Here is a 20,592-nt window from a genome sequence, read left to right on the forward strand (position 1 = left end):
TCTTTTACATTGGACTTTCCTGGATCACCTGGATCAGTGACCATTCAAGCTGTATAACGTCCAGCTAGTGATATGCGGTCCATATTCTGTCAACCGTGATGGGCACCAATGGTGAGCTGCAGCCCACGATTATCAGGGTAAACAACTGACAGTCTGCAGGATACCCCTTGCTAAGCTGGGATGCTAGGTAGGTTAAGTGTGTTGAAAGCACTTTGGATTTAAAATTTTTCAACTTATGATGGGTAAATTCTTAGGACTATGAAATTTTTAAGTTTGGCCAACACCTGTCTCCACACTTGTATGACAAAGTTTGGCCCAAAGTGGTCTCCATACGTCCTAAAGTACCACCTCACTTTTGGTGCCTAACACCTCACTTCTGGTGCCGGCTTGTGGTAACTTAACCTAAGAGGATGTCCCTGTAACCAAGCACCGAGTCTTAGCCAATCATAGCAGCTGAATCTCCAACCAATCAGAGGCTGAAAGCTGCCAGAACATGCCCATATAAGGCAATGTGACTGCAGCCAATCAGGTTGTTCTTGTCTGGCCCTTCCTCTTCTCTGGCTATACAGGTAATCTGTACAGGTGTGTTGGGGGGAGCATAGAATTCTGCTCCATTCCAGAACTTTTTTCTTGCCCAAGCAAACTTTTTAAAGTTTAACTGGTCCCAGTTTTTGTTTTCTTCTTCTTTTTTTTTTTTTTTTTTTTGGTAGGGGAGGGGGTGCGGTACTGGGAATTGAACCAAAGGAGCACTCAACCACTGAGCAACATCCCCAGCCCTATATTGTAATTTTTTATTTAGAGGCAGGGTCTCACTGAGTCGCTTAGCTCCTCACTTTTGCTAAGGCTGGGTTTGAACTCGTGATCCCCTGCATCAGCCTCCTGAGCTGCTGGAATTACAGGTGGGTTCCTGGCTTGCTTTCCCTCCCTCCCTCCCTCCCCAGAGCCTCACACATGCTAGGCTGAGGTACCCCAAACCCAGTTTGTTTTAACAGGAGTAAGCCTGTTGTTAGTCAAGGAGCATCTGTTCTCCTTCATCACCTTCTCTTGGAACGAAGTCCCTCGCCCACATTTAGCCCCGTGCTTCTATTAGGTGACGCCTCCGAGACCTTAGGTAAATGGCCCATGGTGGATGTTTGACTCCAACTGAGGTCATTCATTGGTTGTCTCTTTCAGGAAGGTGAACTTGTGGCAGATACTAAGGACTCTGGGGGCCCCTGAAAGAACCCTTTGCTCCCCCTCATTACTAGCCTGGTTCCCTATCGCATCACAGTGGGAATATCACACTATTCTCACTGGTCTCTCTGCCATCTTGTCCCTTGTACCCTTTCTCCACACAGCTGGCAGTTCAGCTCCACTGCACCCCTGCCTCTAGGCCACTTTTCCTTACACAATAAGTGTTCCCTACCTATCTGTGGGTGGTCTGGAAGAAATACCTTAAGATTTATAAAATCGTTGCAAAATTTGCCCTTTGACCCGGGCTTGAAATGGGGTTTAGTCTACCCCTAAGATGTATTTAGAAGCTCCTACTATATCCAAATAATAACTCTTTGAGGACCCTACCCCCTCAGAATTGCCATGGCTGTGTTCATAATGTGGCTAAATAATTTTTATTTTAATAAGTAAATGTTACTCTTTGATCATATATGTGGTCATTACAGATGTATCCAAGAAAGAAGAGTGTTATGGGGTCTTCATGGCCAGGTGTGTAACACACTTACTGTAAAAACGAGTGGAATCCCTCCAGTTCACTCAGCCATGCTGGTCTCCAGGATCTCAGCCTCGCTCATCCTTGGTCGTAGAGAGTCAGAGTTGCAGAGGTGGGGTTTCTGCTCTTGATGCACACCAGCCGCTCGCTGGCATCGTGCTTTTTGTACAAACTGAGAAGGCTCCTCTTCTGGATGGCTAGGAATAAAGGGAGCTGTTTGGGAGCATACAGTCCCAGGGACGCAGCCTGGTGAGTAGACCATAGGCACTACTTAAGTCCCACTTGCCCCTTTGACCAGATGTTTTGTGGAGTAAACAACCTGCGTGACCGCTCAGGCATCCCTGTTGTTTATTCTTGGCAATGACACCGCAGCTCTCTGCAGACTGCCATGTCCTTCTCAAGAGCTTGTGAGCTCCTCACCTGCAGGATCTGAGGCTGAACACACTATTGTGGTACCATTTGATTGGCCTCATAATGGGCCACATATGCATGTGACACAAATCTTGCCCAAAAGATTGAGGAGTAAGTTGCTGGCAGGCTTAGGAACATACTATGGTTTTAACATGATTTTGAGGGTGTCCCCCAAGTTTTCATGTCTTGGGAGGTTGGTCCTCAGTATGATGATGTGGGAGGTGGTGCACCTTTAAGAGGTGGAGCCTAGTGGGAGGTCCTTAGGTCATTAGAAGCACTGACCTCGCAAGGGATTGATGTAGTTCTTAGGGGACCTGGAGTGAGTTCTTGCAAAAAAAAGGTTATTACAGAGAGAACAATATGGTACTCCCCCTGCTCTGGCTTCCTGTCTGGCCATATGATTGCTGCTTCTCACCTGCCCCTCTGTCCCTGTGGTGTCATCTGCCATCAGGTCTTCACTAGACCTTTATTAAGTTATCCAGCCTCAGGTATTTCTTTATGGTAGTGGAAAATGAACTCAGAGAGAGTTCCCTCCCTCTTCAAAAGGGACTCATGGTGAGCTCTTTTATTTGGGGGGGGGTGGTGCAGTACCAGGGATTGAACTCAGGGCCACTGAACCACACCCCAGCCCTATTTTGCATTTTATTTAGAGACAGGGTCTCACTGAGTTGCTTAGTGCCTCGTTTATGCTGAGGCTGGCTTTGAGCTCATGATCCTCCTGCCTCAGCCTCGTAAGCTGCTGGTATTACAGGCGTGCCCCACTGTGCCCAGCATGATCTCTTTTTGCTGTCTCTGGATGAGGTTGTTTGTGTGACACCCATATATATGGCAGCTTTTCTGGGGTGTGTGTGGGGGGGGGTGTAGCATGAGGCAACTGGGCTAAGAAGAGACAGTGACAGCTGAGGTCACTGACAGTGCAGTTGAGCTGACAGTTAACCAGCACTGGGCTGTGTCCCTCTGGACAATTTTGCCAGACGTACAGATACGTTCTTTGGACACATTCGTTGGGAAATCCCTTGCAGCCCAAGGCATCTTCACACAAGGGGAAAGGGTCCTGTGCTTGTAACATTGTGTTCCTTTTGCCTTGGAACTGATCTTGGGGGAGCCAGAAGAGGAGAAGGGCTAGCCTTAGTGCTTGAGTAACGGGGACAGGTCTGCAGCGATCCCCGTCCACTCTGGCAGGAAGGCTGCCTCTGGCTTGAAGACTTTGAGGAAGGGCGAGTCTGGGAGGGTGTAGTTGGCCAGGTAGATGGTCTCTCCACCGGCCAGGTAGGCGGCCCAGATCCCGAAGGTCCCGATGGTCATGATGGTGTGGTTGCACTGTGTGAGCAGCGCAAAGTCCTTGGCGGGGGAGCCCTCAATGCCGTTGCCGGCGAACACCACATCGCCACGGGAGGCATCGATGTTCTGCCGGCACCAGGCCATGCCGTTGCTGGTGACCACGAAGACGGGGGACCTGAAGCGCTCTCGGAACCGCTGCATGGCCTGTTCCAGGTAGCCCCTGTTGGCCAGCACGCCCTTCCACACCTGCGGCATGACACGCACGTAGTCCCCCCGGCGCACGTGCACCCCCACGAAGGTGCTGGGCCGGCTCCCGTTCACCCGCAGACCCCTGAGGAACTGCTGGGCCTCCTCGCGCACGTGCTCGTGCAGGCTGAACTCCTGCAGGATCTCCTGGCGCAGGTGGTGGTAGAAGGTCCAGGAGCAGGGGTAGCCCGTGAGGCGGACGTAGCGCCCCGGGATGTGGCGGTACTGCTCCTCCATCCAGTCGTTGAGGTGGTAGTTCTGCCACGGGACGCTGCGGGCCGTGGTGCTGGGCAGGACGGGCAGCGTGATCCTGAAGATGGGGGCCAGCGTGCTGTGCATCTGCGCGGGGACGTAGGCGGGCCGCCCATTGAGCTTGGCGAGGGCGTACAGCGTGGCGTACTGACCCATCTGGTTCCCCAGGCGGCCTACTGCGTTGATGGTCCACATGCCCTGGAGCTGCTGGGCTGTGGGCCCCTCTCTTGCGGATTGCGGCGCTGGTGTCTGCACCTCCCCTGGGGGTTGAAGCCTCGCCAGTCGCTGCTGGAGGTGAAAGATGGCAGAAGCCACGAAGACAAAGAGGACAACGTGTGCCATGGGAAAGGAGAAGGGCCCCGGGGTGCTGGCCATAGCTGTAAGGAAGGGAAAGCGGCGCGTTAGCTCCTGATGCAGGCGCGAGAATGTGGCTGCGCAGCCAGGCACTGGGGGGGGGGGGGGGGGGGCCTGTGTGTGCTTCCCGAGTGCACAGCGGGGCAAGTGCAGGCAGGTGTGTCTGTCCGGCGCATGCGTGTTGTGGTTTGGATATGAGGGGTCCCCACAAGGCTCCTGTGTCGATGCAGGAAGTGAAAGGACTAATTACCAGAGCTGCAGCCTAATCAGTGGATTAATCTAGGGATGGGTTAATAACTGGACTGGATCACTGCGTGGTGACTGTAGGCAGATGGAGCACGACTAAAGGAAGTGGGTCACTGGGGACATGACTTGGGATTATATATTTTGGCCCTGACTCAGCCTCCTGTCCCTCTCTGCTTCCTACCAGCTTTCTTCGCTAGGCCCCTCTGCCATGATGCTCTGACTCCCTCAGGCCCAGAATGATGGAGTCGCCTGACCACAAACTGAACCTCTGAAACCATAAGCCAAATTAACTTTTCCTCATCTTTTTTTTTTGGGGGGGGGTGTACTAGGGAGTGAACTCAGGGGCACACGACCGCAGAGTCATATCCCCAGCCCTATTTTGTATTTTATTTAGAATCAGGGTCCCACTGAGTTGCTTAGCACCTCACTTTTGCTGAGGCTGGCTTTGACTCATGATCTCCCTACCTCAGCCTCCTGAGCCGCTGGGATTACAGGTGTGTGCCACTGTGCCCGGCAAACCTTTCCTCTTCTAAGTTCTCCTTTTCAGGTATTTTGGTGATGAAAACCTAACATAATGTGTTTGGGCAGGTGTGTGTATACATGCATTTATCCATGGATGTGTGTATACAGTTGGATATCATGCATTGCATGTATGTGCTTATGGGTATCTGTACATTGTGTACACATACAGGTGTGTGTGAAATTCTGTGCATATGAAGAAACGCAAGTACATTGCAGGGCATAGATGTACATCTACTGTGTATGTACGTGGGCGAGTGTGCATACAGGTGTGTGTAATGTATAGGTGGTCGTGAACATGGCACAAGTGGATGAGGGTGTGTATGTATGGGTATACAGTGGTGCTCCACTTACCATGGGGTCACATCCCAATAAGCCCACTCTAAGTTAAAAATATCATAATACAAAAACACAGTGAAAGTTGGTCGTGATGGCACACACCTCTAATCCCAATGGCTCAGGAGGTCGAGGTGGGAGGATTGCCAGTTAGAGGCCAGCCTCAGCAACTTAACAAGACTGTTTCTCAAAATAAAAAATTGAAAAGACTGGGGCTGTGGTTTAGTGATAAATTACCCTGGGTTCAATCCCCAGTACAAAAAAAAAAAAGCACAGAATACCCCTAACCCACCACACATCACGGCTGAGCAGCACAGTACATTCTGGAGTACTGGCTGATCACCACCATGATGGCGTGGCTGGCTGGAGCTGTGGCTCACTGCTGCTGCCTAGGATCAAGATATCTGCCTGGGAAAAGAGCAAAATTCAAGTATGGCTTCTGCTGAATATGTCTGACTCTTGCACCTTTGTAAAGTCAAAAATTTTAAGTGTGGGCTGGGGCTGGGGCTGGGGCTCAGTGGTAGAGAGCTTGCCTAGCATGTGTGAGGCACTGGGTTCAATTCTCAGCACCACATATCAATAAATAAAATAAAGGTCCATTGACAACTAAAAAAAAATCTTTAAAAATTTTAAGTGAAACAGATGTAAGTCGTCTGTGCACTGTGTGTGTCTATTTGTATGTTTGAAGGTGGGTGCTGATAGACTGCGTGTGTGTGGTCGGCGTCTGTAAATGGTGAGCACAGGTATACGTGCCTACAGTTTAGTGGGGATCCAGTTTCTAGAGATGTCCATCTTTTGCATGCTCTTCTTATGTCCAACTCAGGAGACTGAACTTCTTGATGGCCCCTCCATCCCTGTCACAGCCAGTTGAACTGGAGGTGGACACGTGGCCCCACGCTGGCCTCTCCACTCATCAGCCCTGGCTACGAATTGTAGGCTGGCTTTCTTTAAAAGATGAGCTGAGCCAATCAAATTCTCTGTCTTGGGTATTTTTACTAAAATACCCTGAAGACAGTTGGCCAATGATATTGAGAGAAGGAATAGGGTGCGGAGTGGCTGAGTTGGGGAAGTTACAGGCTCCAAGGGGGCACCAGGAACTGCAAGATGCCTGAACAGCAAAACCTCAGTGCAGCCAAGAAATCCCCGAACACCGCCTTGTATTTGAGTACAGATATGTTTTTTTCTTTTCATTTCTATTCTTTTCTCTTTTTTTAAACCTTTCTTTCATTCTTCTCTGCCTTCTTTCTTTCTGTCGTATTGGGGATTGAACCTAGGGGCACTCTTCCACTGAGCCACAGCCCCAGTCCTTCTTATTTTTCAATTTTTGAGACAAGATCTTGCTAAGTTGCTTACGCTGGCCTTGAACTTGCAGTCCTTCTGTCTCAGCCTCCCAAAGCTCTGGGATCACAGGCCTGCACCACAGTGTGCAGCTCGCCTGTTCTTTTCAGCTCTGGTTGCAACAGAAGTGACTTCCAGGAGTGGGGTGGTTCCATAGGAGTGACTTCTGTCACTGGGACCCACTGTAGTATCATCGGAGGTGGAAAGCAGTGAGGGCTCCTATTCTGGGGTGGAAAACTCGAGCCAGTGTCTGTAGAGTGAAGCAGTTATGAAGCTGTTGCCTGAGATGCCCTGAGATAAGTTACAGCCCCCCAGAGGATGAGGCTTTGCCGACATGGTTTCGGAGCAGGAGTAGAGCAGCTGTAAGAAGCGCAACGATTCTGGTCCCATTATGTGACTAGATGCCAGTTGACAAAAGCAGCTGGTCATCAGGCACCGTCACTGTTGACACATTTGTATAGCTCATGGTTCCGCCTATGAATGATTGATGGGCTTCTGCAGTCAGCGGAAACACCCTTGGTGCTGTGTAGTCGCAAAGTCAGGTGTGGTCACTAATTGGTGAAGATTATTAGGTTTTGAGTAATGGGAACGGAGACATCTGGGAGGAGTCAGTGGCGCCAGGGTCTCCCGGCTCCGAGTACTCCAGGGGCCTTGCCACCTCCTCTCACCTCTGGCTCCTCCCCAGTACATGGGGGTCCCAGTCCCTCCTAAGACTCTTCCTCACCAGCAAGCTTTAATGGCAGCATTTCCTGGAGACTCGCACAGAGGTAGGTGGAGACAGAAGGCTCCTGCGGACTTGGCCATGGCCTGCCTTCCTGATCAGAGCACTAAGCCACAGGGCCATGAGAGGACTCCAGAGCCAACACAAGCAGGTTGTGACCTGATTGAAACCACCAAGCTGCTGGATGGACACAGATGTGGTCTTTAGGCTTAGTCTAGCTAATAAAAGTCGGCAGAGAAGCTAACATTGCTGTATCCCTGCTTCTGATTTACAAGTTACTCAAAACCTCAGAGCCCATTAAGGTCACATAAGTGAACCCAGAATCGCCCTCGGCCTTGTCAACCAGCTACCTAGATTTGAACTGAGTCCAGTTCAGTCTGGGCCCTTGGGGTCATTCCCAAGTGTTGGGCCCAACCAGACCCTTGGGTGGTACAGTTCTCTCCAACTCCCTTTGGCTTGAATGAAAGGAACTGGGGAGGCCACGTCCATTTCTAACTCAGCTCATGCACCCGAGATCCTCAATCTTATTATAAACCTCATCACCCGCAAGTGATAAGGATAAGTTTCCTTCCTCATTGCTACAGAACCAATCCTCCCTCCACTTGCCCAAACAGAATGCGTCTCACGTGGTAACTCAGAGACCACACACCACACACCACAGTGGATGTGGGCTGCTGATTTCAGGCTCTCACCCTCATGAGCTGTGTGACTCAGGGAAGGTGACATTACTTCTCTGAGGGTTAAAACGGTGTGTAGCATAGACACGCTATTATTGCCCCCAGAGCAACGGGTGCTGTTATGTGCAGGCTCTAGGTTAAGACCAGGGGTTCCCACTCTGCGTATGGGACATACTGAGGGTGGTCGAGTTTTCAGCATTTAGACACAGATCACAGTGGGAGGAGTCACACATGAGTGAGATGGAAACACCCAGAGAAGGAGTCAGTCTTATTTGGAGATTGGGAATTCGGAGACCAGCTAAGGTACCTCATACCTTTGAATACAATACTTTTCTTTTATTTGTTCATTTTTATGTGGTGCCAGGGATTGAACCCAGTGCCTCATGCCTGCTAGGCAAGCGCTCTACCAGTGAGCCACAACCCCGGCCCCATACCTTTGAATACAGATTTGGTGGGTGGAGCTAACTTTGGGGCCTCCCTCTGGAAAGTGGGAAGTAGGCGATATGTTTGTGATTGTACCCACCATGGTTGATGTTGGATTTTCCTTGCTTTTCTTCATGGCACTGAAGAAATGGAATAGAACATATGTGCAACGGGCAATCAAGGGGTGGGCTGTAGGAAGACGGGACATGTTTGCCACCCAACCCCAAACCTTGTTGCAGTCTGTTATGGGTTGGATTGTGTCCCTCCAAAAAGGATATGCTGCAGTGTTAACCCCTGTACCTCAGGATGTGACTTTATTTGGAGATAGGGCATTGACAGAAATGACCAAGTTAAAAATGAGGTCACCAGTTCAACTGGTGTCCTTGGAAAAAAATAACGTATAGCCTATATGACATTGGCCCAAGGGTGGCCCATCCATTGCCTGTCCGTGATGTGTGGGAGTGGGAGCTGGCTCCGAGAGTGAGGACCAGGTAGAGCGTCTCCCTTGGGAATTTGGAATTAAAAACACAGAGTGGCCAGTGGATGGTGGGCCCGGGTCCATTAGGGCCCAGCTACTGCAGCCACCGTAAGCCATATTCAAACTAAAGTTGGAATGGACAGAGCAATTTGTCCCTGAGAGTAGTTTGGCCTTCCCAAAAAGAGAGACGGGCAGGTTGCTGGCCCCTGGTGGAGCCCTGGCTCCCATTCCCCGAGCTGGGCTGCTCCTGTCCAGACCCTCAGGGGACCAGAGGCCCTGCCCCTGGCTGGGTGGAGAGACCCTCTGGGCACCAGAGGAGCCGAGGAAGCGGGAGGACAGGAAGGAGCCCAGGGCAGCAGCCTCCTGCCATGTCCCTTCTTCTGGGTGTTTCTGTCTCTGTTTTTTTTAAGTGGACAGTGTGTGCTCCAAGGTCAGGGAGCAGATGTGGCTCTAGGTTTGCCAAGTACAGGGCACAGGTCATCCAGGGTCACCGGGGTACCCAGGAAATGCTGTGGACGGTAGAGGAGAGAGGAAAGGGAAGGGGGGATGAGCCGCAGGCAGCCAGTCTGTCCCACTGTCCCGCCGGCCCCTTTGAAGGGGAGGGCCTGATAATGGTCTCCTGCAGCCACATTTCCACATAGGGACGGTGGAGGCCGAGGCTGGCCCCTGGCTGGCAGCACCCGGGCCCTGAGGCGTTTCTGGTGAACACAGCCCAGCTAAACCTACAAACCTGTTTCCGCCTTCTCTCCTCTCAGGCCCGAGCCTTGCCACAAGATGGAGATTTGAGGCAGGAAGTTCTCCTCTGTCTCCTCAAAGCCATTTTCCTGCCCGTGTGTCTTTCAAGGTTTTAGTGGAGCGAGGGGTGAATGGCAAGCCATTCCCTCTGGTGACACCACTTCAGGCCCTGCTGCCTGCCCTGCTCCACCTCCAGGTCCCCTCCCCAGGCCAGGCCTTTCAACCTCCCCAGGTGGCAGCTCCCTGCAAACACACCCCCTGAAGGAAGGAAGTGCCCCCAGCCGTCTGTCTGGCCCCACCTGGTTTCTCCCTCTCTGCCTGGGTCTCAGTGACATCCCCCCATCTCCCCATCCCATCTGTCTGTCTGTCTGCATTCTTGTCTTTCTTTCTGTTCTCTTTTCCCTTTTGGTCTCCATTTCTAGGCACCGAGTAGGGAGGATGCTTTGCTTCCCAGTCGTGCCAGCGTCTGGGCTCCTGGACTGAGAACCTGCAGCCCCGCTGCCGCCAGCAGAAGGACAGGGAGGCTCAGGTCCTCACACGGGAGGAGGGGTGAGTGTCCCAGAGCAAACCCAGGGTCTTAGAGTGGCAGCCGGCTTGACGTGATTAGCTGAGTGACCTTGTCCGAGGGCCTTTACCTGGCTTCAGGGTCCTGGTCCATAATAATTCCTCCAGGGCTGCGTGGATCAGTATTGATGAGCACTGCAGCGAAATGTCCTATTGCACGGGTGCTCCTGGCATGGGGGGCAGGGCTGACACCCCAAACCCACACTTACGTTGGCCTCGGACCCCGTGTCCGGCTGTGTATCTTACTGAGTTTTTGTTTTTGTTTTTGTTTTTTGTACTGGGATTTAACCCAATGGCACTTTACCCCTGACCACATCCCCAGCCCTTTTTATTTTATTTTATTTTTGAGACAGGGTCTCATTAAGTTGCCGAGGCTGGCCTTGAACTTGGATCTTCTGCCTCAGCCTCCCAATTGCTGGGATTACGGGAGTGTGCCACAGCCCCCAACTTTCCTTACTGAGTTTTAACAACTCTATGTTACCAGGCCCACTTTACGGCAAAGAAAACCTAGCCCAGGGCCCCGTGGCTAAGGGAGGATCTTGGGGGAGCATGGCAGAAGGCCTAAATCTGTAGAGGGGCATTGGGGAGGGTGTTCAGATGACAGGAGATGGGAAAAGCAGCAGTTTGTCACCAGTGGGGAAATCCTGGATGCTAGATTCTAGCCAACAGCTAGAGTCAGCAGCTGGGCTGCTGCTGACAAATGGGAGGAGTTTGGGTTTTCCCCTAGCTAGTTCTCTGAGGTCAGGAAGTTCATCCTGCTATCCACCCTCAGTTCCTACAGCTGTATCCCACACGTCAGTCCGGGCTGTAGGTGTAAAGGAGAGAATAGAGGTCAGGTCTGTCCCTTCCTCCATCTGGGTCTCCGGGGCCTTCCTTTAGGGGCTGCAGTAGGATGCCAGAAACGGGCCCCAACTTTGAAGGAGGAACCAGGCTCCAGTCCCCTCAGAGAAGTGGAGCCACCAGTATCTGCCAAGACTTTCTTTTGAATTCAGTCTCCTCCACTTCTTTCTGTCCCAGGCCTGGCCTCACCCTCTCCCTTTTGGACTCGGCCTTCTCTCCCCTTCCCTGGACTCCACTCTGTCCCACCCATGCAGAGCTGGCCTGCCTCTCCCCAGCTAGCAGCCCTTCCGTGGCTCCCTGTCCCCCTCAAGAGCAAAATCCCAGCCTCTGATCTGGCCCTGGCCCCTGCCCCTGGGCCTTGTCACCATCATCCCCAGGTGAGCTCGTCCCTCCCAGCTGCGGCTCCCCCTCTCTGTCCTGCTCCCAGGGCCTGGGCCTATTGGGCCCCAAGTCATGACTCCAGGAGGAGACTGGACCTGAGTGGAACTGTCACTTTGATATCCCCAACTTTGTCTCCAGCCTTGAACAGAACGGGCGCCTCCAGGTGGGATTAGGGACTGAGCGAAGGCCCAAGCCCCTCCCTGGGCAGTGGCAGGTCAGGGGAGTGGGGTGGCCACTGTGGGGTCTCTGAGGACCCCAGGTCTTGTGCCAAGGTCCTGCCATCCCCTCAGAGCTGGGACAGGAAAATCTGGTTACCCTGAGCCGTGTCCTGGCCTCCTGCCCGCACACTCATCCCTAGTTCAGTTCCTGGAAACTGGGACAGGACGGGAAGGGACAGGGGAGGGAGCAGCTGGCCTGGGAGGCGGGGAGCGAGGGCCTGGAGGCCAAGGGCCCGGGGCTGGGGACTGGGAGAGGGGCTTGACTGCCAAGGGGTGGACTCCTCTCCTGGAGGTCGGGCCGGGTGCATCCCAAAGGGGATCAGAGGCCATGGCATGAACCTGGGAGGCCGGGTCTCTGTTTCCCCAAGGCCCGGGTTCAAGTCTGCTCTGGGCTCTCTGCCCTGGTGTGTGCATGTGGTCTGCGGGTGGGAGGCGCCCTCCTCACCTGCTCTCACCTGGTCTGGCTGCAGGGAGCGGGTGACAGGTGCCTCTGTAGCCGGCTCTGTGGCAGCTCAGTAGTCCTCCGGGTCGCCTCTTCATTCAGGCCAAATAACCTTCCGGAGCCTTCCTGCACTAGTGGCCAGAAAGCCCCACCCAGGGTGCACCTGGCTCCAAGAGCAGGTGTGGCTGGTTGCGGGAGGGAGGTGAGCCCAGGAGCCTGAGTCTGCGGGGTGCGGGCCAGGAAGGCGTGGAGGAGTGGAGGAGTCCAGGTCACGCTCTTCCAGCCCAGTGCTCTCCGAGAACTGAAGAGAAAACGCCACACACACAGCACCAAGCCGTTCAATCTTCCTGACAATTCCATGGGGGAACCAAAGCACAGAAACCTAAAGTAACTTGCCCAAGGTCACACAGTAGAAGCTGGGATTTGAAACTAGGGGGCTAGGTCTTGGAAAATCCCTGGCAACTAGAGACTCTTCTCAGTCTCCCTGATTTTAAAAACTACTCCTGGGAAATCACCATTCAGCATCCACAGTGACACCAAGAAACAGGAACTGCGGTATCACTGTCTACGGCTGCCAAAGTCAGGTGCAAGATTAATGAGGACGGTTACTGGGGAGGGGTGAGGCTCTGCCAGAGGCCCCCACAGTCCTAACACCGAATGAGGGACCGTGGCCACTCTAGGCCCCTAAGTGAAGCAGGAGGTTCATGGATCAGCTATGAATCTCCTTAGAGGAAAAAGGGGGGAAAAGCTGAAATCAAATCAAGCTTCCTGCTGGATCCATCGAGTTTCAGAAAACAAGAGAATCAAGTGACAATGGACACCACGAGGATGAGTCGCCACGTCCAGAACGGGGGCCGCCACAGGGCAAATGTCCTGGGCTCCCAGGGAGCTGCTGCCACGGGAAAAGAAACAGGCAGCCGCGCGGAGTGGACAGGGACACTCCCCCGAGACTGTCCCCTCTGCACGTCTGCTGTGGGGTTTAGGCGATTCTTCATTAATGTCACCTGATGCTTTGGTATCACCTGACAACCAATGGGACGACTGAAAGCCTCCCTCCGTTTCCCAAAATGCCCTGGGGACAGCACCCTCTGCCTCCAGAATGAGGATGCTGTCCCTACCCTTGCTGGCCTGGTGAAGGTGTGCTGGTAGTCCAGCCAGCTCTCTGGAGAAAAAGAGCATTTCTGTCACTTCCCAGTTCACCGTGTCCTCAGATGTGCCACCATGACACGCTTCATGCACTCAGTGGGTGTTTAATCAAGCTACGTGCTGCCTTCCGTTGGGGACAGGGGTAGGGCACCTCTGACTTCAAGGAAGTAGTTCCCATCCTGTTCTGCTTCCTGTTGTCCCTTCTGTTGAGAGGGAGGGAGGGGAGGGGTGGGGGACAGGGAGAGAGCAGGTGGGGGCTTGTCACCGTCTGCTTTAGAACTTGCAGCCCTGAAGGAATTCCGTCAGTTAAATTTGTGCAATTCATATGGCCTCTCGTGACTTTGCAGAAGTCCACCTGCCACCTGGCCTGAGAGGAATGAAGTGCTGACCCGTGTCCCATGTGGATGAACCCCGAAAACGTGACAAGTGGACGAAGCCAAGAGTTTCAGTCAGATTTTCCGTCGCTGTGACTAAAAGGCCTGACAAGAATGGTTTTTAGGAGGAAGAGTTTATTTGGGGCTCCTGGCGTCAGAGGTCTGAGTGGATGGCTGGCTCCATTGCTCTGAGCCCACAGTGAGGCAGGACGTCATGGCAGACGAATGTAGTGAAGGGAGGCAGCTCAGGACAAGGCCACCAGGAAGGGGTGAGAAGAGGAAGGGAGAGTGCCCCTAGAGACCCACCTCCTCCAGGCACACCCCACCTGCCTGCGGCCACCACCCAGTGAGTCCACTCAAGTGGACAGATGCACTGGACGGGTTAGGCGTCTCAACTTTATCGTCTCACCTCTGAACTTTCTTGCATTGCCTCCCACATGAGCTTTTGGGGGACACCTCATATCTAAACCATAACACCAGACCAAACCGCTTGCAGTCTCTGCGGATTTGCCCTGCCGGACATGTCTGGCCAGGCACTGTTCTAATGCTTAGGGAGGCACCGTCCCTGCCCCAAATCACGGGCTGATGAGCGTAGGAGCCTGAGGCGGCCAGGAGGATTAACCACGGCCTGGCACACCAGCCACCGCCGCCGGGGCGGAGTGGACTAAGGAGATTTACCCTCCAGGTGATGAGGAGGGGCCTCAAGGGTCATGAGGCCTGTGGTGAGCGTGTGCCCGGCATGCACCAAGGCCCTGGGCTCCACCCCAGCACCGAGGAAAAGAAAAAGGAGGAAAAAATTCTTGTGATAAGTCTGAAAATCTCGTGAGCGTCCTGCTAAGTTTTGGGAGGAAACGCAGCCAGTGAACCCCGCCTCCCCAGCTCTTCCAGTTCCAGTTCCAGCTGAACTCAACATCAGGGTAAAGGGGGCCAGAGGGAGATGTACACCACCGTCCACTTCCGGTTGGGCTCAACCCCTGGAATGAGCCCTCAGACCCCTGCTGGGGTGGTTCAGTTCTCTCTGCCACCTTAGTGGGCTCTGAGATTCTCAGCTACTCAGACTTCAGAAGCAGGGGTTCTGTTGCTAGGTCACTCCGGGGCCACAGCCACGTAGCTCCTGGCAGCTTCCCGGGTCCACTCTCTGCTTGACTCCCTGACAGAACCCAGGCCTGGGGCCAAGGCCAAGGGAAAATTTAGTCTCTCACCTGTGTCTCTATGTGCGGAGCTGAGGATGGAGCCCGGGCCTCACACTGCACCAGCCCTCTGGGGGGGTCTCAACGTTCAGCTGGCAGACACGACACTCTATCCACTCCCCAGGGCTCCTGTACAACAGGGCGACACAAACTGGGTGCCTGGGAACAGCAGGAAGCATTCCTCATACAGTTCTTGATGCCAGAAGTCCACCCCTGCCCCTGTCAACCTGTGGCATTTGCCCCTTTGTGTGTCTGGGTGGCCCCTGGTCCTAATGGACCAAGGCCCCTTTACAGCAGCATGACCTTGTCTCGACTACTACATTGGCCATGACCCTATTTCCAATTTAGGTCACACTGTCTGAGGTAGTAGAGGTTAGGACTCCAACACAGGAATGTCGGGGTGGGGTGCACAGTTCAGCCCGTGACCCGCACGTATTGTGGGTTCAGTGCCATCTGAGGAGCTGGGCGTGGTGGCTTGGGGAACCTACGTGGCACCTATCCTGCTGGCTTCCTTCCTGCCCCTCTGCCGAGGGACAGGAGTGGTTTCTTGGCGCTGGCCAGCTTCTGCTTTGGAACTTGCAAGTGAGGTGAGGAGCTCAGTAAATATTTGTCAAATGAATAAATGCAACTTATGATTGGCAGTTTGCCAACTTCTATGGGCTTTTATAAAAGAGAAGCTGTGGCCGTCCTCATCTGAGCAACACCCAACATGCAGGGAACAGAGTGGGGCCCTTTGTGTCCAGATCACACAGAGCTGAGTGCCACATGACAAGTGACATGCCCAGCCCACAGTAGCCAGCATGGGACCTGCTCTGTCCCACTCCCTCCTGGCAGAAGCCCTCAGAAAGGGCCCAAGACAAGGAGGCTGCACGATGGGGCTCCCAGATCTTCACCCACATCACCCCCAGGATGCAGAGGAAAGACCAGAGCAGGGAAGTGGCACTTGACTCCCTGCCCCAGAACGTCCCCAGCTCCATTTGTGTCAAGGTGAGTCTGCAAGAAATGCCATGTGTCTGCATCACTCTCAGTGAGCCAACACAGATCATCCCAGTGATTTCAGTGTCCCAGTAAAAATGTCAACGTGGGAATTTTGTGAGATAAGGATCCACGTAGAAGGAACACTCAGACTGGGCCACCTGGGTTGGATCGCGGGCCAGCGAGGTAGCACAGCTCCAGAGGGCCAGTGACCGCGGGAAGTGGTGACCATCCCTGGGAGACCAAATAACCTAACCCTGTTGTCCCTCCTTGCCCCACTTCTGGACGGGACTCTGCTGACCCAACACAACAGGTGGCCATAGGGCCACAGGTGCCATCGATTGGCCTCTAGGAATGCGGCAAGGTGGAGGAAGTGGAGGAGTCAGCAGGGGGTGGCACATGGGCGTCTACTTGGGGGGGGGAATCTGGGCACAGCCCTCACCCAGGGGTCAAGACCCCAGATTCCTGTTCCCTCCTGCTGGAGTCTCTCCACAAGGGTGATGTGAGGAAGATCCTGGTTGCCGAGGGCCAGTCCTGAGAGGATGAAGGGAAAAGGGAAGGGGACCCTAGGGAATCAGCTAGGAATCACAGAAGACCACCATATGGCTGGATTGTATCCCCACAAAATCTCAAGCCCCAGCCCCTAGAACCTTAGCATGGGGTCATGGGATGTAATTAAATGAGGTTGCTATGGTGGGCTCTGATCCAGCCTGGTGTCCCCATAAGAAACCAGATGAGGACACACACCCACAGGGCAGATCATGTGAAGACACAGCAGGAGACATGTGAAGACAACACAGACGAGGAGGGAGGCCTGAACAGATCCTGCCTTGGGCCTGGGAGGAGCTGCCCTGCTCACCCTCCACCTGGACTTCTGTCCGCCATGACTATAAGACAATTGGTATCTGTGGCTTGAGCCGGGGTGTGCTGAGTCACCAAGCTCCAGGACCCCACCTCCACTTGGGGGATACAGGCCCTGGTGCAGTCCCCTCCCATGTGGAGGCGGAGCTGCTGTCTGGAGTGATAGATGGGGCAGGGGTGACAGTATATCCTCTGAGGCTAGGTCACCAAGGCCTCTGCAGCTTCCTGGCTCTGGAGGAACTGGCTGCACATTGCAAGGACACTCAAGTGGCTGGCAGAGGTCATGTCCAGGACCAGCACCAACCCTCCAGCCACGGGAGCAGATCCCTGGCCCAGCTAACACTGGAGGGCCATCTCCTGGCTGCCTGACACAGCCGCACAGCTCGGCCCCCGAGACTGCGAGAGAGCAAGTGTTGTCCGTGTCTTAAGCACCAGGTCTCCGGGTGTTTTGCCACATGGCAGGGGAGAGCTGGCAGAGACCTGCCGTGCCCAAGCCACTTTATAGCCAACGCCACACCTTGACCGCCCTGTCAAGGACGGAAGGAAGGAGCCAGGCCCAAGATGACTCCGAGAAGGCACATTAGCACTCCATGGGGACGAGGGGTTGGGCTCTGGAAGTGAGCCCAAGAATGGTCAGTCAAACAGCAGGAGCCCTGGAGACAGTGTCATGCAGGAAAGAGAGTGACAGAGAGGGTCCCTAAACCAGGGCACCTACACCTGGTAGGAATTTTAAGTGAATGCAAATGATTTTGTTATGATTTTTAAAATACCCACAAAGGAGCATTACACCAATAACATTCTGGCATCTCCATGTTTTAAAATACACTGAACTTATGTATGGGAAAAAAGTAAAAATAAAATTCCTATTAAAAAAAAACAACACTGAATACAGGAAAACCAGCTGTGTAGTCACCTAACCCCACTTCTGTCTGTGCTATGGTTGGAATGTCCCCACCAAGACTCTGGGTGGCAAGTTACTCCTTATTGTGAGGGAGGAGAGTGGGGAATTCAAGCTTGCTATGAGCCTGGGGGTGGGACCTTTGGAAGGCAATTGAGGTAAGAGGTCACAGGACAAAGGGCCAATCCCAGGGGACCTTGGCTTCACAAAAGGGCAGACCTGAGCCAGGACCTTCAGTCCTGCCATGTCATGACCCAGCTGCAAGCAGTTGCCAGCACTATATTATAGGCCTTCAGGCCTCGAGAACCTGCCTTCTTTATAATCTTCCCAGTCTATGACCCTCAGTTACAGCAATGGAAGACAGGCCTGGGCAGGCCACGCTGGGATTGCTCAGAGTGGCAGTGAGGTCCCAGGGGCTTAGGCAGAGCAGGGGTGAGGCATCTGTTGCCAGTCACCGTGTCTGTAGGCAGCTGCTGAGATGGCCATGGTCTAGTCTCCATAGCCCTTTGGGGTCAGGCTGTCATCCATGGCAATGTGCACCCCGTGTCTTTGTGGCCGGGGCTGCCAAGGTGAGGCATTCTTGCCCTGGATCGGCCGCCCTGCAAGGGAACAGCCTCCCCACTGAGGACACCTCCAAGACCCAGTACTGCATCCTGCCATCCCTTGCATTCCATCATGGGAAGGCCCACGGATGCAAAGCCTTGAGTTCCTGGAGCTCCAGGGCAGGAATGGCCTCCACGGAACGCCCTAGGATCTGATATGGAACATGGGGATTCCATGCTACCAGTGCTGCAACAAAGTAAGGTTCCGTGTGAGAGCGCTCCAGGCACTAGTCAGGCCACATACCTGGTGAGTGGGTGTGATCCACTGGCCCTCAGCAACCAGGACCTTCCCATACCCACACATCCCACGATTCATAAGCAAGAGCCCTACATGAACTTGTGGATTCTCATGTATTACTGCTAAGTTCTGCCTGCGTTCATCTTCAAGGTGCCACACTAAGGCACAGAAAGATGAAGACATTTGTCCAAGGTCACTCAGCTATGAAGTAGAAAAGGCAAATTCAAATACCACGTGGACTCCAACATTCTGAATTGCAATCTCCCCCACAACTCACCCCAGAGGCCCAGGCAGGGAGGGGTAAGCAGGCCTAGAGGCTGCTCTGCTGGGCCTGTCTGAGGTCAGCAGCAATGCCCACCCATTCTGGCAGGAAAGCTGCCTGTGGCTTAAAGACCATATGGAAGGGGGAGTTGGGCAGGGTGAAGTTGGCCAAGTAGACAGTGTCCCCACCTGTAAGATAGGCGGCCCAGATCCCGAAGGTGCCCACGGTGATGATGCTGTGGTTGCACTGTGTGAGCAGCGCAAAGTCCTTAGCGGGGGAGCCTTGAAGGCCGTTGCCAGCAAACACCACGTCTCCACGAGAGCTGTCGATGCTCTGCCGGCACCAGGCCATGTCGTCACTGGTGACCACGAAGAGTGGGGAACGGTAGCGGGCTCGGAACCAGTCCAGGGCCTGTTGCAGGTAGCCTCTGTCGGCCAGCACGCCCTTCCACACCTGCGGCATGAAACGAATGTAGTCCCCCCTGCGCACGTGCACCCCCACAAAGGTCATCCGCCAGGCCTGCAAGGCCTGCAGGGCCTGGAGGAACTGCTGGGCCTCCTCGCGCAGGTGCTCGTGCAGGCTGAACTCCTGCAGGATCTCCTGGCGCAGGTGGTGGTAGAAGGTCCAGGAGCAGGGGTAGCCCGTGAGGCGGACGTAGCGCCCCGGGATGTGGCGGTACTGCTCCTCCATCCAGTCATTGAGGTGATAGTTCTGCCACGGGACGCTCTGGGCCGTGACACTGTGCAGGACGGGCAGCGTGATCCTGAAGATGGGGGCCAGCGTGCTGTGCATCTGCGCGGGGACGTAGGCGGGCCGCCCATTGAGCTTGGCGAGGGCATACAGTGTGGCGTACTGGCCCATCTGGTTCCCCAGGCGGCCTTTGGAGTTGATAGTGAACATGCCCTCCTGGGGGTGGTGTCTGGGGACCACAACCACCTGGGCTGAATATGCCCAGGGGGCAGGTACCAGAGCCAGGCGCCGGTGGCAGTGGAAGATGGTGGACACCACAAAGACAACAAAAAGGAAGTAGAAGGTGGAGAGGGATGGGCAGGTGGCTCCAAACCCCTTGGCTGCAGGGAGAGAGAGGACAAGAATCAGGAGGGGCAGATGGGGTGCAAGCCACGCTCACTGCTTCCAGTTCAGGATCCCCAGGCGTCGGCAGTCTGAAGCGCCATGCGCAGGCCTGACAGCACAAATAGGGCATCCTCCCGCAAGCGCAGGCCCCGCCCAGGCCCTTACCAGCATCACACCTGACTGGCCAAGTTCCTGTACCTCTTAAGCTTTTCTCACCTATTAGGGTGAGTAGGTCCACCATTTGGAAATACTTATATCCAGCCGTATTTTACCTGCAGTTGCTGCTAGTTCTATGGTCCAACCTGACGGCACAACCTCATGGAGTTGCATGAGAATTGAATGTGATACAGTGGTTCTCTCCTTTCATTTTACACAGATTTGACTACTCAAGGTCAAATGTGGTCTGAAAATATTGAAAGGGAAATTCCAGAAATAAGCAATTCAGCTGGACAAGGTGGAACACACTGCTAATCCCTGCAACTTGGAAGGCTGAGGCAGGAGGATCTCAAGTTCAAAGCTGGACTCGGCAACTTTGCAAGGTCCTATCTCAAAATAAAAAATAAGAAGGGATGGGGATGTGGCTCCATGGATAAGCACCCCTGGGTTCAGTCCCTAGCATAAAAAAAAAATCAATTTATAAACTTTAGATTCCATGATGAACCTTTCACCGTCCCACTCTGCCAAGTTGTTCCCTCTGTCCTGCGTATTCACACTGAGAGGCTCCCCACCTGTCAGCCACCAGGAACTGCCTGTCAGCATCCCAGCACCTGTGTTCAAGTCACACTTATTTCACTACATAATGGCT

At 53.9% G+C, this 20,592-nt stretch overlaps 2 protein-coding genes across 2 annotated transcripts; both read right to left on the reverse strand.

Annotated features, from left to right (window-relative positions):
* Positions 1-2,029: 2,029 nt before the first annotated feature.
* On the reverse strand, positions 2,030-13,383 carry LOC124107733 (galactoside alpha-(1,2)-fucosyltransferase 2-like). Its single transcript, XM_046465917.2, has 2 exons — positions 12,181-13,383; positions 2,030-4,272 (listed from the first exon to the last, which is right to left on the reverse strand). The coding sequence occupies exons 1-2, from the start codon at positions 12,263-12,265 to the stop codon at positions 3,245-3,247; spliced, it is 1,113 nt and encodes a 370-aa protein (XP_046321873.1). The 5' UTR covers positions 12,266-13,383; the 3' UTR covers positions 2,030-3,244.
* A 378-nt stretch (positions 13,384-13,761) lies between these two features.
* On the reverse strand, positions 13,762-19,799 carry LOC131423136 (galactoside alpha-(1,2)-fucosyltransferase 2-like). Its single transcript, XM_058586083.1, has one exon. It carries the CDS (start codon positions 19,611-19,613, stop codon positions 18,762-18,764), a length of 852 nt encoding a protein of 283 aa, XP_058442066.1. The 5' UTR covers positions 19,614-19,799; the 3' UTR covers positions 13,762-18,761.
* Between the last annotated feature and the right edge of the window lie 793 nt (positions 19,800-20,592).

This window comes from Marmota monax, unplaced genomic scaffold (assembly GCF_021218885.2).
Source record: "Marmota monax isolate L192 unplaced genomic scaffold, Marmota_monax_Labrador192_F-V1.1 WCK01_AAM20220418_F8-fsc00160, whole genome shotgun sequence".
Classification (NCBI taxonomy): domain Eukaryota; kingdom Metazoa; phylum Chordata; class Mammalia; order Rodentia; family Sciuridae; genus Marmota; species Marmota monax.

Excerpts from the sequence above, each read along its gene's own strand:
- LOC124107733 (XM_046465917.2), bottom strand. The coding sequence starts at position 12,265 with ATGAAGAGGCGACCCGGAGGACTACTGAGCTGCCACAGAGCCGGCTAC. Across the intron at positions 4,273-12,180 it reads GCTCCCTGCAGCCAGACCAG|CTATGGCCAGCACCCCGGGG; the intron begins GTGAGAGCAGGT and ends CCTTCCTTACAG.
- LOC131423136 (XM_058586083.1), bottom strand. The coding sequence starts at position 19,613 with ATGTTCACTATCAACTCCAAAGGCCGCCTGGGGAACCAGATGGGCCAG.